The sequence below is a fragment of the Eurytemora carolleeae genome, unplaced genomic scaffold (assembly GCF_000591075.1).
Source record: "Eurytemora carolleeae unplaced genomic scaffold, Eaff_2.0 scaffold540, whole genome shotgun sequence".
NCBI lineage: Eukaryota > Metazoa > Arthropoda > Copepoda > Calanoida > Temoridae > Eurytemora > Eurytemora carolleeae.
This window is the reverse complement of record NW_019396578.1, coordinates 30,657-42,843: the sequence shown is the minus strand read 5'-3', so window position 1 is coordinate 42,843 and position 12,187 is coordinate 30,657. Positions and strand designations below refer to the sequence as shown.

Here is a 12,187-nt window from a genome sequence, read left to right as displayed (position 1 = left end):
TTAAATGGCCGAAAGGGAAACGAACTTGTAACATGATATAAAAAAAGATAATTTGCAAATATTTACTTTTTTAAAAATGTTTTAAGACAATTATTATTCCTCGTTTGCTATACTGTCTATTTGTTTGTTTATTTGTAACAAATAAACTTCAAAACGGCTGAACCGATCGGGCCCAAATTTTGTGTGAGACCTTAAATGACCACAAGGAAAAATTTCAAAAGTTAGCCTCCAACAAAATTCGATTTCAAATATATTTTAAATTCTATAATTTTTTTTCAAAATCCGCAAAGTATTTTTTGTTATTGTTTTACAATATATAAAAAGAAAAAAGTTCACAAATGAAATGAAAGATGGGCGCATCGCGCCCTGAAGGCCTAGCTTCACAGAAAGAGAGAATTACCGAATTGTTTTAAGTAGCAAGGAAAGGTTTTTTTAAATTCCACATTTACATGTCGTCTTTGAACACTCATTATTGTTTAGTAAACCTGTATGATTACCTAGATTTTTAATAATATAAATTTATTGGGTATAAAAAATATTTTCTACATAATGGAAGAATTTTCGCTGATCTGTTTTCAAATAAAAAACCTAAAATTACTTTTAAACTACGACGACATTGCAAAACGCCTATTTTTCAAATACAGATTCTTATCAATAAGGGTTTCCAGCGAACAAACGTTACGCGAAAAAACTCAAAAAAAATGCAAAAATTTTTGGTCGCATTTCCTAAAACTTTTTTGCGAAATTCCGCATTTTTTCGCGAAAACAAATAAAGCGAAATTTCGCGAAAATGCAAAAATTTGTGAGAATCATTTGTTTTATAGCTTCTACAATTATTTCCTCAAAAGAACTTGTGGAATTCTCTGCTCTTATAATTCAATATTCGAAGATTTTTATATAAATTATTTTTCTTCCTTCACTTTAATAAATTTTCGCATTATTTTTATCGCGAAATTTTCGCATTATTTTTTCGCGAATTTTTCGCTTTTTTTGCGAGCAAACGAAATGTAAAAATATAGCAAAATGGTCGCGAAAAATGCGAAATTTTCGCGAAACGATTTTTCCTTTTCGCTGGAAACTTTAATATCAATTTATTCACAAAAAGTTCGTAAACAGCAACTTGCTGGTTGCAATCAATTCGAAACTAAAAATTTCAGAAAAAATAATACTCCTGAGATCAGAACTTTTGGCTGGATGAGTGGGGGAAGGCAGGCGGCCATGAGCCACAACATTTTCTACTTCCATGCCGCATATCAGCTTTTTTTACTTCTGGCAGTCATAAGCCACAACCTTGTGGTCTTGCATACCACAGCATTTGAGTCTTTCGGCAATTATTACGTTTTTAAATGATAAATTTAGTGCATTGAAATATTGAATCAAATTAATCCTTTGATAATTATTGAATTCGTACAAGAAAATTTAGTTAAAGTGGCTATTTTCCCTTAAATTCTGTTAGCATTAGCATTTAACATTAAAACATAAAATTAACAATTGAATACACATAAACATGGAAACAAAGAGAAATCGTCAGATTACACCCTTTCTTTGTTTACTTGTTTGAAAAAAATACTCGTAAGAAATCAAAACTTTCGATTATTATATTTTAAGTCCAAAATACTATTTTATATTTTTTACTATTTTATAATTTTCTAGTGTTTTCTTTCCTGATTTTTCATCTACAATTAAATGTTATGAAAAGATTATATTTCAAACAATTTTGAATGATTTAAATTATTATCCTACGTGTTATATTTGTCGATGACGGCATGATCAATAAATTATCTATAATATCGAATCATAATTCAAACTTAAAACATAATTGGACTTCAAAGAACCTTCATAAATAAAAATTTAGGACTTGTTATTCAATTCAACTCTACTGGTTAACGTGTTTGATTCAAAATTGCAATCCTACAAAACAACTTTTTTTCACTTTATTTTTTTTCAAAATAATGAAATGTGCAAATTGATTGTCTGCTTTTTTTTTAATGGACCGTTAACAGGAATACAAAAATAAGACAATTTTAACTAAAAGTGTGATTAAAAATATCGTGTTACATGAGCCATGCTCCGTGTATAAAGTCTAGTTGATGCCCCTGTGAGTTTCTGAGTTCTCCCTGCGGATCTGTACAGAACGTATTGTGAAAAAAACTAGTTTGGAAGCTGTTTACAGACGGACTACGCAGGCGCAAGATTTCTCGCGTGGAGTGACTAGTTTTATATCAGTATATGTTTATTTGTGTTGCAAGTATTAACCGTGTTCAGAATTCTAGGATCACTGTGGTAATTATTTCTTATATATATGTATGCTTATCGGTTGATTGTAGTATGATTGATATTTATATATGTTTGTTGGTTCCTCGCCACAGTTTTTTAATGCCTGAGTGGATTATTTGTTGTATTCGTATGATTTAGCACTCAAAGCTTTTTCTGTGGGTTTATTAAACTTATTTAGATTGAAGACTCAGAGAAATAAACGTTCGGAACCTTATTATCATCCTTTTGTTATGAAGAGCGTTGAGAGAAGGAAGTATTGCGATCCGGTCTTGAGAAATACCACACGGTATATATATTAGGTCTCTAGGGAAATCGCTAAGTAGCGAAACATATCGATTAATATAAAGCTAAATGAAAGACAACCAAGATTTTACCCACAAGTTCACAACTCTCTTCTTTCTTTGCATTGATTATGAAATTGAATGTTCAGAATTATCAAACAACTTTCAATTCCAAAATCTTTATTTTAAATTTAACAATAATTAATTTATCCCTCAATACAATGCAACACCCCTGGTGCCACTTTGTAACCTCGTAGCTTCCAAGTTCTGATTTTACGCTCAAACATGAAAAAAGAAAATTTATCCGATTAGATTAGAAATTAAAAATATTTTTGTTCTTCTCAATACCATTTGATAAGAGGAGATGTGATCTAAATCACATAAAATATTTCAATTTTACGTAAAAATCTACTTTATCTTCATAAAGTAAATTGTCTCTATATTTCACATTATCCTTTGGCAACTGCCACGCAAAAAATTAACCCTGAAATCTACATTATCTTAGATCAGGCAGTTCCCAAAATAAATAGCTTCCTTATTTTACATTAGCTGTAGTAAATTGCTTAAGATGAAAAAATTCGTTTCAAAAAATAATTGCTACATATTATTTTGCAATTCTCGACAAAAAGATTCACAAGGCAATTGCCAACAATCGAACCCCACCAAATGACAATAGTACGTGACAGCTCGACATCTTTACAAAAAATGTCCTATGGGCAATTACAATCCCTCATATCATGTATTATACACGTATAAAGTCGAGCATCTGCTTTAATCCGTTGTTTAGGTTTTAATGTAATGTTCAAAATCAAATTACAATCTGGGCATCAATTAATTATAATGATAATAACTCTGATTAATAGGATTTCTCAAACTTATTAAAGATGTATGATTTCTGTATGTAATGATACAAGAGAAGAAAACCTTCCTAAATACCGATATCTAAATCTCTGTATCCACTGTGAAACTTTTTCTTTCTTAATTCTCTCTTTTAAATATCCCTGCTGGATTCCGACCAATGAGAGTTCTCTGATTTATTGCGGACTAAATTTCTAAATTTCTCGGCTTCTGATTGGCTGTTTAGTTTCTACAATCAACACTCTAATTGGTTACATTTTACACTTTCCTGCAGCATATAACTGTAAGATTAAATAAATCTTAAGATTAATAAAAAGAGGAGATCAAGCATTGATCTTGATATCCACAATTCTTAAGTTTTCTGCTAATGTCTCTGTTTGTCCCATTTGACAATTGGAAAGGAACTGATTTTTTGCCACAAACTAATAACACTATATCTTTTCAACCTGATGGATTATTAAACAAACTTTATACTTCAAATATTAAAGGGCGAAAAGATATAGAAATTAGAAATTCAAAGTTTTTGCTGAGGCAGTTTCTTCCTCACTAAAGCTCTGCACGGTAAACCAGAGGTCCTGGTTAAAAGTCCAATGAGTCTGAACTTTAAAACCCATATCCACCAATTAAATGTAGATTTTTCGGATTTTGATTATAAGTTTTTTTTGGACTTTATAGTCTAAATTTGTAGGTAAATAGAAGCTCTTCAGGTATTTTTGACAGATTTTCAATGAGAGATCAGGATGCACTTTAATTTAGTTAGTTTTACGTGCCTGACAACAATTATAATGTAATTACAAAACAATTGCCATACTTATGAGATCTTCATTAACAAGCAAAATTGCCCACATCAAACATACGCTCTCCATCTACGTAGATATTTTTCTCTTACGTCCCACACCATTCATCTATCTATCTTAAACCATATAAAAGAGGAGAATTATTAACTCTCATTCAGTTTATTTCAAGCATCCTCCGCATAAAGTTTATTCTAATAAAAGAATAAAAAACAAACAAAAAAAACAAAAAAAACTTGAATCTAAACAGAATATGATTTGCACAGATACATACTCTAAGTTCTCTACGGTAATCTACTCTTCTCAAGAAACAGTTAAAGGTAATGAAAACTTTCAGTAAAAAAAAAATAATTTGAATTTGAATTTTTTCTGAACAAATTATGCAAACTTCCGTTATCGACTGTCGAAGCGCTTTGAGATAAAACATTAAATTGGGAATATAATCTTAATTTAGTTGTTTAAAATAAAGCAGAAGAAAGTTCCAATGCCGAATTAAAAAAAAATTGAGCAGAGGCTTAAATTTGAGACGCGGCTCTTAAAATTGTATTCAATGTTTCAAGATTTAAGCCGGCGCTCAATTGAAACCGGTTTTTGGCGGATTTGAAACGCAGCTCAAATTCATTAAATTCGGACTCTGGCCTTTTTTGTTGGCTTAGTTGTCTTAAATCAGCTCTTAAGATTAAGTCTTTTATGAACCTTTTAAAATGAATACAAAACATTAATGGAATTAATATTAAAGATGTCAACTGGGCAGATTCTAATGTCTCTAAAATGATGAGACTGGTCGACACTGATGAAAGCCTGAAAGAAATGGAAGGTAAACATTTTTTCGATTTTTAAAAAATGTATTGAACTGGACATTATCATGTATTATTAGTAAAATTATTTTTTTTTTTTTCATTTTTAATCTCTGTTCACACTTAATTACAATTAACTTTGAAGATAAAATACAGAGAAGTTAATTTAAATAAGTTTGAAACCTAAATCAACAAAATTAATTCATAACATGAACTATTTAGTTAAATTTTTGTGTAAAGTTCTTGTTTTAATATTTGATCATATTATTGTTAAGGTTTAATAAGAGAATGCATTGCGCTACTGAAGACTATCAAAGATCAGAATGTCAAGTTCCTGAAAGATGAGGTTTTTGAACCTCTAAACAAGGTAAATTTAAAACCCCAATTAAAGGGACTGTACGCATAATTTAAGTAAAATACCGTTTAAAGGCGAGAATCCCCGATTCACAATGGTACCCTGTAAACCTTTGATTGATCATCGATAACATAGAACTCACTGTATATATTGTTTAATTTCTGAGTAAAAAGTCGTAAAATTGGAGCATATGCTAACTTACTGTTTAAACTTAACGCGGATGGCGTCAAATTTATTCAATGCGGTTTTCAAAAATTCTAATGTGAATATTTATATTCTGTCGTGTCTAGAAAGTACACATTAATAGTCCTAGATAAAAAAACAGGTTGCAAACAATATTTTCAACAATTACAAACTATTCTGTAGATAAAAAAGAAAACGCCTGTCATCCTTGATCAGTCAAGGGTTTTTCAGAATATTTAAAAAAATCATTTATATTTTATTTGAAGTCAAGATAACGTGAACAAAAAAAGTGTTTTGAATAAATTAGCTGACATTGTCCTGTTTAGGTTGAAATAGGGTTGGATCTTATCAGACAACGTTTACTCACATTTGCTTACTTCAAGCTGTCAGCTCAGGTAAACATCAGGATCGAGGAAGGGACATGTTGCCGATAAAATTGATTTTTTTAAATTTAAAATTATACATGCATACACATTACACAACAATCTAAAATTAATTTGAAAATTCTTTTAAACGTCAAATTAGATATTGCTTATATAATGCTTCGATAATTCGCCCATCTTCGATTTTAACATTTAATTGTATCATTGATCCAATGTGGGGTCTCAAAAAAATGTTTACCAAATCGGTTTAGCTGTTTTGATGTGACAATTGCAGACAAACAGACAAGCAAAATATGTGCATATTTAGATAACATAACCTCCTCTAAACATATTTATATTTTTGTCCTATTTATCCTGCAGGATATTTTTTAGAGATTATCATATCAGTATTTTCCTCATTATATAATGTAAAATAGTATTTACATTGAGAACAAGAAAAAAACTCTGTTTGCATCGTACTTTTTGAAAATTTTAAAACTTTTTGTAGAAATTTCATATATTTTGCATATGTTTTAAATTAAAAAGTTTGTTTAAATTAACTTATTTATTTTTATTTTTAAGGAGTTTACAGAGTTAGAGGATGAAAGTATGAAACCTGCAGATCCAAGTGTTGAATTCTTTGGTTTAGAGTGGTCTAGCGTGTTCTCTAGATGCTATGGATTAGGGGTTGAAATTAGGTACACTTTACTACTATTATAATATTAAAATGGTAGGAATTATACACTTCTCTCAAACTTAAACTTTCTGGTCCTGATGGCAACTTGGTTTTGTAAACCTTGAAATATTTCAAAACATGAATTCTGCAAAATCTTATTAAATTTTAAATATCAAATGTTAAAAAGTGTTTGTGACAAGTATTCAGATCCCTCATCCGGTTAATTTCCAGTAACGGACCGACTTTAAAGCAGTTAGAGCAAGGTGTACAGTACGAACAGTACACATACAGACTTATAAGGCAAATCGGAACAGTACACCATATGAACCATCCCTTTCTACTGAAATTTATGTCTGTTAGTTCTCAGTAAACAAGATGTTTTTTTTTAATGAAATCTATTATAATTTAGGCTGCTAAAAGCTGGGATGAAAGAGGACAGATTCAGCCGTAGACATCTATCTGAGTGTCTATCTTTGGTAAATCAGCTGATCGCGGAAACTCAAATGCACGCTGCCGCACTCAACTCTGGATGCTTACGCGCCAGCCATCTTTCCCTCCAGCTAGAACAGCAGCAGTTGCACGCAAAAATTGGTTGGACAAACAGTTACCAAAAAAAAAATGACAACAGGAGCTCTGAAAACAAAACAAAAGTTGGCCGAGTTAGTTCTAATAAACTTAAATATGAAAAAACTAGTGTAAATAAAACCTATTCTAATGAGGCAAAGCAAGACCAGAAGTGTAATACTGATTCCAAACCGGTTTCTGACGAAGAAAAGCAAAAATATCATAAATCCTCACTGGTCAAGAGCGTTTCTAACATTTTTAGGTCTTTACTTGAATTATAATGTGTGCTTGAATTGTAAAAATATTAAATTATGTAAGGCTCAAGCTGTTGCTTATCATAAATAGTTTACCTACATTGTATAATAAACACATCTTCTGTAATTAATTAATTAGTTTTATGATCCTTGATTCCTTATTCCTTTCAAATATCACATGCCTTAGATTTGTGATCAATTATCAATTAAATACAGGTAAATTGATAGTAAATTAATATTTAGAGGAAAAATTTAGGGTTACCCAGAAAGGATGAGACTGCAAAGACGACCCCAAACTATAAAAATATGACAGTGTGAAGATTACTTTTTGGCTTATGCACTCAGTTGAGTATTTTGATTGTTTATCAAATCATTGAGCACAGAAATAAGCCAGTTTTGGCCTACAAAGAAAACCTTAAATGCAAGGAAATGGACTAAACAAATTCCGCACAATCGTCTCTGAAGTCTCATCCTTTGTGGGTAACCCTGTCTGTACTGTACCATCACCTCAAAAACTGCTAAATCAAAAGTGGAAAGTACAGAGTATTTTATAATATTTTACGTAAATTTCAGTATTTGCTAAAATAAAATAAATAGCCATGAATAGGGTGGAACAGTTTTAAAGAGCTCTGTAATAATTTAATTAAAATGTATGCAACAACATGCCATTATCAGAAAGTGAAGAATACGACATTTGATGAATTCTTTCAATGTATGGCTTATTTAGGGTTTAATTGTACTATTTTTGAATTTTGAAACACCAACCAGATGTTTGACCGTCCTTGCATCAAAGTAAAAATATTTTTTTGCAAACAAATAGAGTCTTTAATTGTCACGAACTCTGATTTTCTGAACCCTATATCTTTCGAGATCTAAAACTATGAATTTTGTTAGAACTAATAATCTAAGTTTGAAATATCAACAGTTTATACCATCAGCTTGCAAAAAAATTGAGATTTGACAATTTAGAGTTTGTGGCAAAGACTCAGTTTTTTTGTCTATCTGTATGAAGTTGTAAAAGTCAAGCAGTTTGAGTGCTCTAGTGTAAACCGTTTTAATTTATGCAGGGGGTGGGTGGGACATGGGGTTAAGTAGAAAACACACCCCCCTCCCCAAAATTGAGGGCAATTTACGATTAAAAAATTTATTTTCATTACATTTAGATATTTAAGTATGAAGACGACAGCTCTAGGTTTTCAATGATTAAGAGTAATTTTTATTTCGAAGGCTGTTCCAATGGACCAAAACCATAGATAAAGATAGATTGCGCATTAGACAACATTTTTCATCTTGAAAGATATAAAAATACAGAGATGTTTTAAAGATATTCCTATTATATAGGTTAACTAGGTCGGTTGTGAACATTGGCTGTTCTTATGTCATTGAGTACTTGTGGTGTACATGAGTTCTGTAGAGAGAAATTTAAGTTAGTTGAGTCCTTCTCATGTCCTTCTTCAGTTCTCGTCAATATGATATATTGCTCAGTGATATTCTCAAAATAAAATTCTCTCCTGAGTGGTTTAATAATTATGAAATCCATTTAAACACCAAACCACCCCGCTTATCATTGAAGTACACTTTGACCCCTAGAAGTATGAGTTCGCGGACTATACAATTCTTAATGATGTTGCGTACATAAGCTATCTATGTTCATTTATTTATCTATGACCAAAACCTGACATAATTTTTCATCCGAATTTAATGAACTTTAACGGTCTGCTGCCGGTTCAAATTTGAATCGTCTATTAAACTCTCCTTTTCATCTTTACTTTAAATCGTTGGTTCAAATTTGAACTGGCAGAAGGTGGTTCAGCGGCGTGGCTCAAATTCATTTAGTCCCATTTTATTAAATAATTGTAAAATACTTTTCTTGTGAGGAACTTTTCTTGATTATTCTTGATGATTTTTGAAAAAAAAAAAACATTATTTTTACTAATCACTGTTGTCATATTGATTTCATTTTGTGGTTTTGCTCCGTTAGGATCTCCCCCTGTGTCTTCCTCCCATATAATTTTCCAGTCAAACAAAAATACTTTTGTCAACTATTCAATATGATTTTCAAATCATGTTCTTCCTTTTTCTTTAACGAAATTATCTTTAACAGTAGATAATAGTAAAGATTAAAAATAATTGTAAAAACTTTGCATCAAAAAATTACAAAATTGCTAGATTATTCAAATTATCAATTTAAAAATAAAAATAAAATTGAAAACAACTTTAATAATCGTCTAATAACGTAGAATAAGCTAAATAATTTTAAGCTCAAATTTCTTTTTTAATCAGATTTTAGATTTTTAAAATTTTCGGACGTAGATACTAATTTTGATAAGAATTTTGATTTTATCGTATTTTCAGTTTGAACATCACACCAAATCTTAATAACCTCGAAAATATGAAAATTGGAAAAATTTAAGTCTAATATTTATTAAATTAAAAATTATTGTTGCCCAGCAGTCATAGTTACTCCCGCCGTTTACCTGCACTAGGTTGATTTTACCGGGAAACGAAATTTTCGCTATAAAAGTCGACCCACTCAACTTAGAATCTCAAAACCAAGCTAGGAACATTCCCGTGGTTCTCCCAAGTTCCCAAATCAAAATTTGAGCCAAATCGGTTATGATCGGACAAACAAACACATCAACTGAGATTACAACTATATACAAATAGATGATGATTTATTATCTCTTCACTGAGATACAGGGTGTCCCAATAAACATGGGAATTCAGTGACGAATTCGATATCGTCTTTTTAAATAATTCCTTGATTTAGTACAGTAATACCTACTGAGAAAGCTGTATAATCTGTAAGAGTTTCGTCTGCTATGTTCACATTTTGTTTGTTTATGTTTTGACTGCATAAGGATGTACTTAGTAAAACAAGAAAATGGCAGCATACAAACAGAGTAATCTTGTCCGTCTTCACTGTTCATCTTGCAGAGACATTATAGACACATCTTTACAATCCTTTACCCTTTTTATATCATAAACTCTAGCAGACATAATAATATTATGTCTTTTGGAATTAGGTATTACAATGCTAAATCATAACTAAGACGATATCGAATTCGTCACTGAATTCCCATGTTTTTTGAAAATTAATCATTAAACTATCAGACAGCCTCAACTTTAAAGTGTCGCAACGCTTTGGCCTTTCGTTTTATCTCACCAACTTGCTTCTACTTTTTTATAGTCCTAGGCATATACATTTTAACCCTATCCCCTATCCCCTATCTAATATAGATTAGGGGGGAGGCGGTGTTCCCCCCCCCCTATGATTTCACCCTTAGAATTGAGATAGAGGAGTGTTTTACATCATGCATGTCCCTTTTCAAACTTTTCAAGGTCTGCTTATTAAAATAAAAATAAGACTTCCATCTTTTAGGGTGCAAGGGAGGATTTTAGAAATGTTCAAAAAGTACGTCGGTAAAATGTTCAAAAATAATCATTTTTACTTTTGACAAATTTTAACATGTGACACATGCTATTACATCCATTTTTTAAGGGCTATAAATTTTGCAAAATTTGTTCACAACTATGAAGATGAAAAGTTAAGAAGTTTTGGCGTTCTAATGTAAGCCAATTTTAAGTTATTTAAAATAAAACACAGGGGCTTTAGTGTTTTTGATATCATATGGTGGTAATACCCTACAGATTAATTATACTTTCGAGCAATATGTTCATAATTACGAACAATTTGTTTATAGTTTAGAGCAATATGTTCATAATGTCGAGCAATATGTTCATAATTTCGAGCAATTTGTTCATAATTTTGAACAATATGATCATAACTTCAAGCAATATATTTCTAATTTCGAAATGCTATTCTTGTTTAATATAACAAAGAAAATTTGTAAAGGGACTGTATGCTCAATTTCAAACGACCCTTCATGCAAAGATGGCAATGTCCGAATTCACATCGGTAACCATAAAACCTTCATTTGATTATATTAATGTTGGATGTTTCAGTTGTGATGTAGTGGGTTCTCGACAAAAGTATCAGAATTAAACGCGCTTAATCAACCCTAGAAAACAACAATATCTTCCACATTATTGATCAGATAAAGGTTTTAAGGGTACATTCGTGAATTGGTCACTTTTACGCAAAGCTGCCTCTTTAGTAAAAGTAAATTCAAACTATATGAAGCATAAGTCTGACCGTGTCAACCTTGTTGCACCGGCTGGGTACAGTACAAACTGGGACCGGAAAGGTTGACCCGGCTCGGATATTCAAATGTACTACGACTGCCCGTGCTTCGCATACTTGAATTTCGGTTACATTACCTTTAAGATGAGGAAAAGAAAAGGACTGATAAATCCGTTTGTATATAATACCATTAAATCTCCTGTTACCTTATTATTATCTTATTATTTGGTCAATGTGTTGTTATATGATACAGCACAACCGACCCTATACAATAGTTATATAATAAATATATCTACATTAGTTATGCAACAAATATTTATAAGGGGGCTTGCATATTACACTTATGATATTTTTATATGAAATGATTTTGAAAAGAAAAGAGTAAACAGATTGAAAATAGATGAAATTAAACCTATATATCTTTTTACAACCCTTAAACCAATTTAAGTTTTTTAGCATTAAAATCAAAAATAAATCTATAATTTTTATTTCTAAAAGTTATTAGTTTATCAACGAAAATACTAACAAGCAACCACCAGTTATATAAAAAAAAATGTAAACAATAAATATGTTACTTTCCTTTTTCTTTCCTTGCCTTCTCCTTTTATGTATAAGAATAAAAACATTATTTTTACTAATCAC

The 12,187-nt window shown here is 30.7% G+C and overlaps 1 protein-coding gene across 2 annotated transcripts; it reads left to right on the top strand.

Moving 5' to 3' along the window:
* Window positions 1-2,534: 2,534 nt before the first annotated feature.
* On the top strand, window positions 2,535-7,532 carry LOC111705821 (uncharacterized). 2 transcript variants are annotated; one of them, XM_023478501.1, is made up of 7 exons: window positions 2,536-2,576; window positions 4,491-4,530; window positions 4,950-5,027; window positions 5,283-5,374; window positions 5,872-5,940; window positions 6,490-6,605; window positions 6,993-7,532. In XM_023478501.1, exons 3-7 carry the CDS (start codon window positions 4,982-4,984, stop codon window positions 7,426-7,428), a joined length of 759 nt encoding a protein of 252 aa, XP_023334269.1. In that variant the 5' UTR covers window positions 2,536-2,576; window positions 4,491-4,530; window positions 4,950-4,981; the 3' UTR covers window positions 7,429-7,532. The 2 variants fall into 2 exon arrangements, with proteins under 2 accessions (XP_023334268.1, XP_023334269.1); XM_023478500.1 differs by having other exon boundaries at window positions 2,535-4,530.
* The last annotated feature ends 4,655 nt before the right edge of the window (window positions 7,533-12,187 follow it).

Excerpts from the sequence above, each read along its gene's own strand:
- LOC111705821 (XM_023478500.1), top strand. The coding sequence starts at position 4,464 with ATGATTTGCACAGATACATACTCTAAGTTCTCTACGGTAATCTACTCT. Across the intron at positions 5,028-5,282 it reads AAGCCTGAAAGAAATGGAAG|GTTTAATAAGAGAATGCATT; the intron begins GTAAACATTTTT and ends ATTATTGTTAAG. Across the intron at positions 5,941-6,489 it reads ACTTCAAGCTGTCAGCTCAG|GAGTTTACAGAGTTAGAGGA; the intron begins GTAAACATCAGG and ends TTTATTTTTAAG.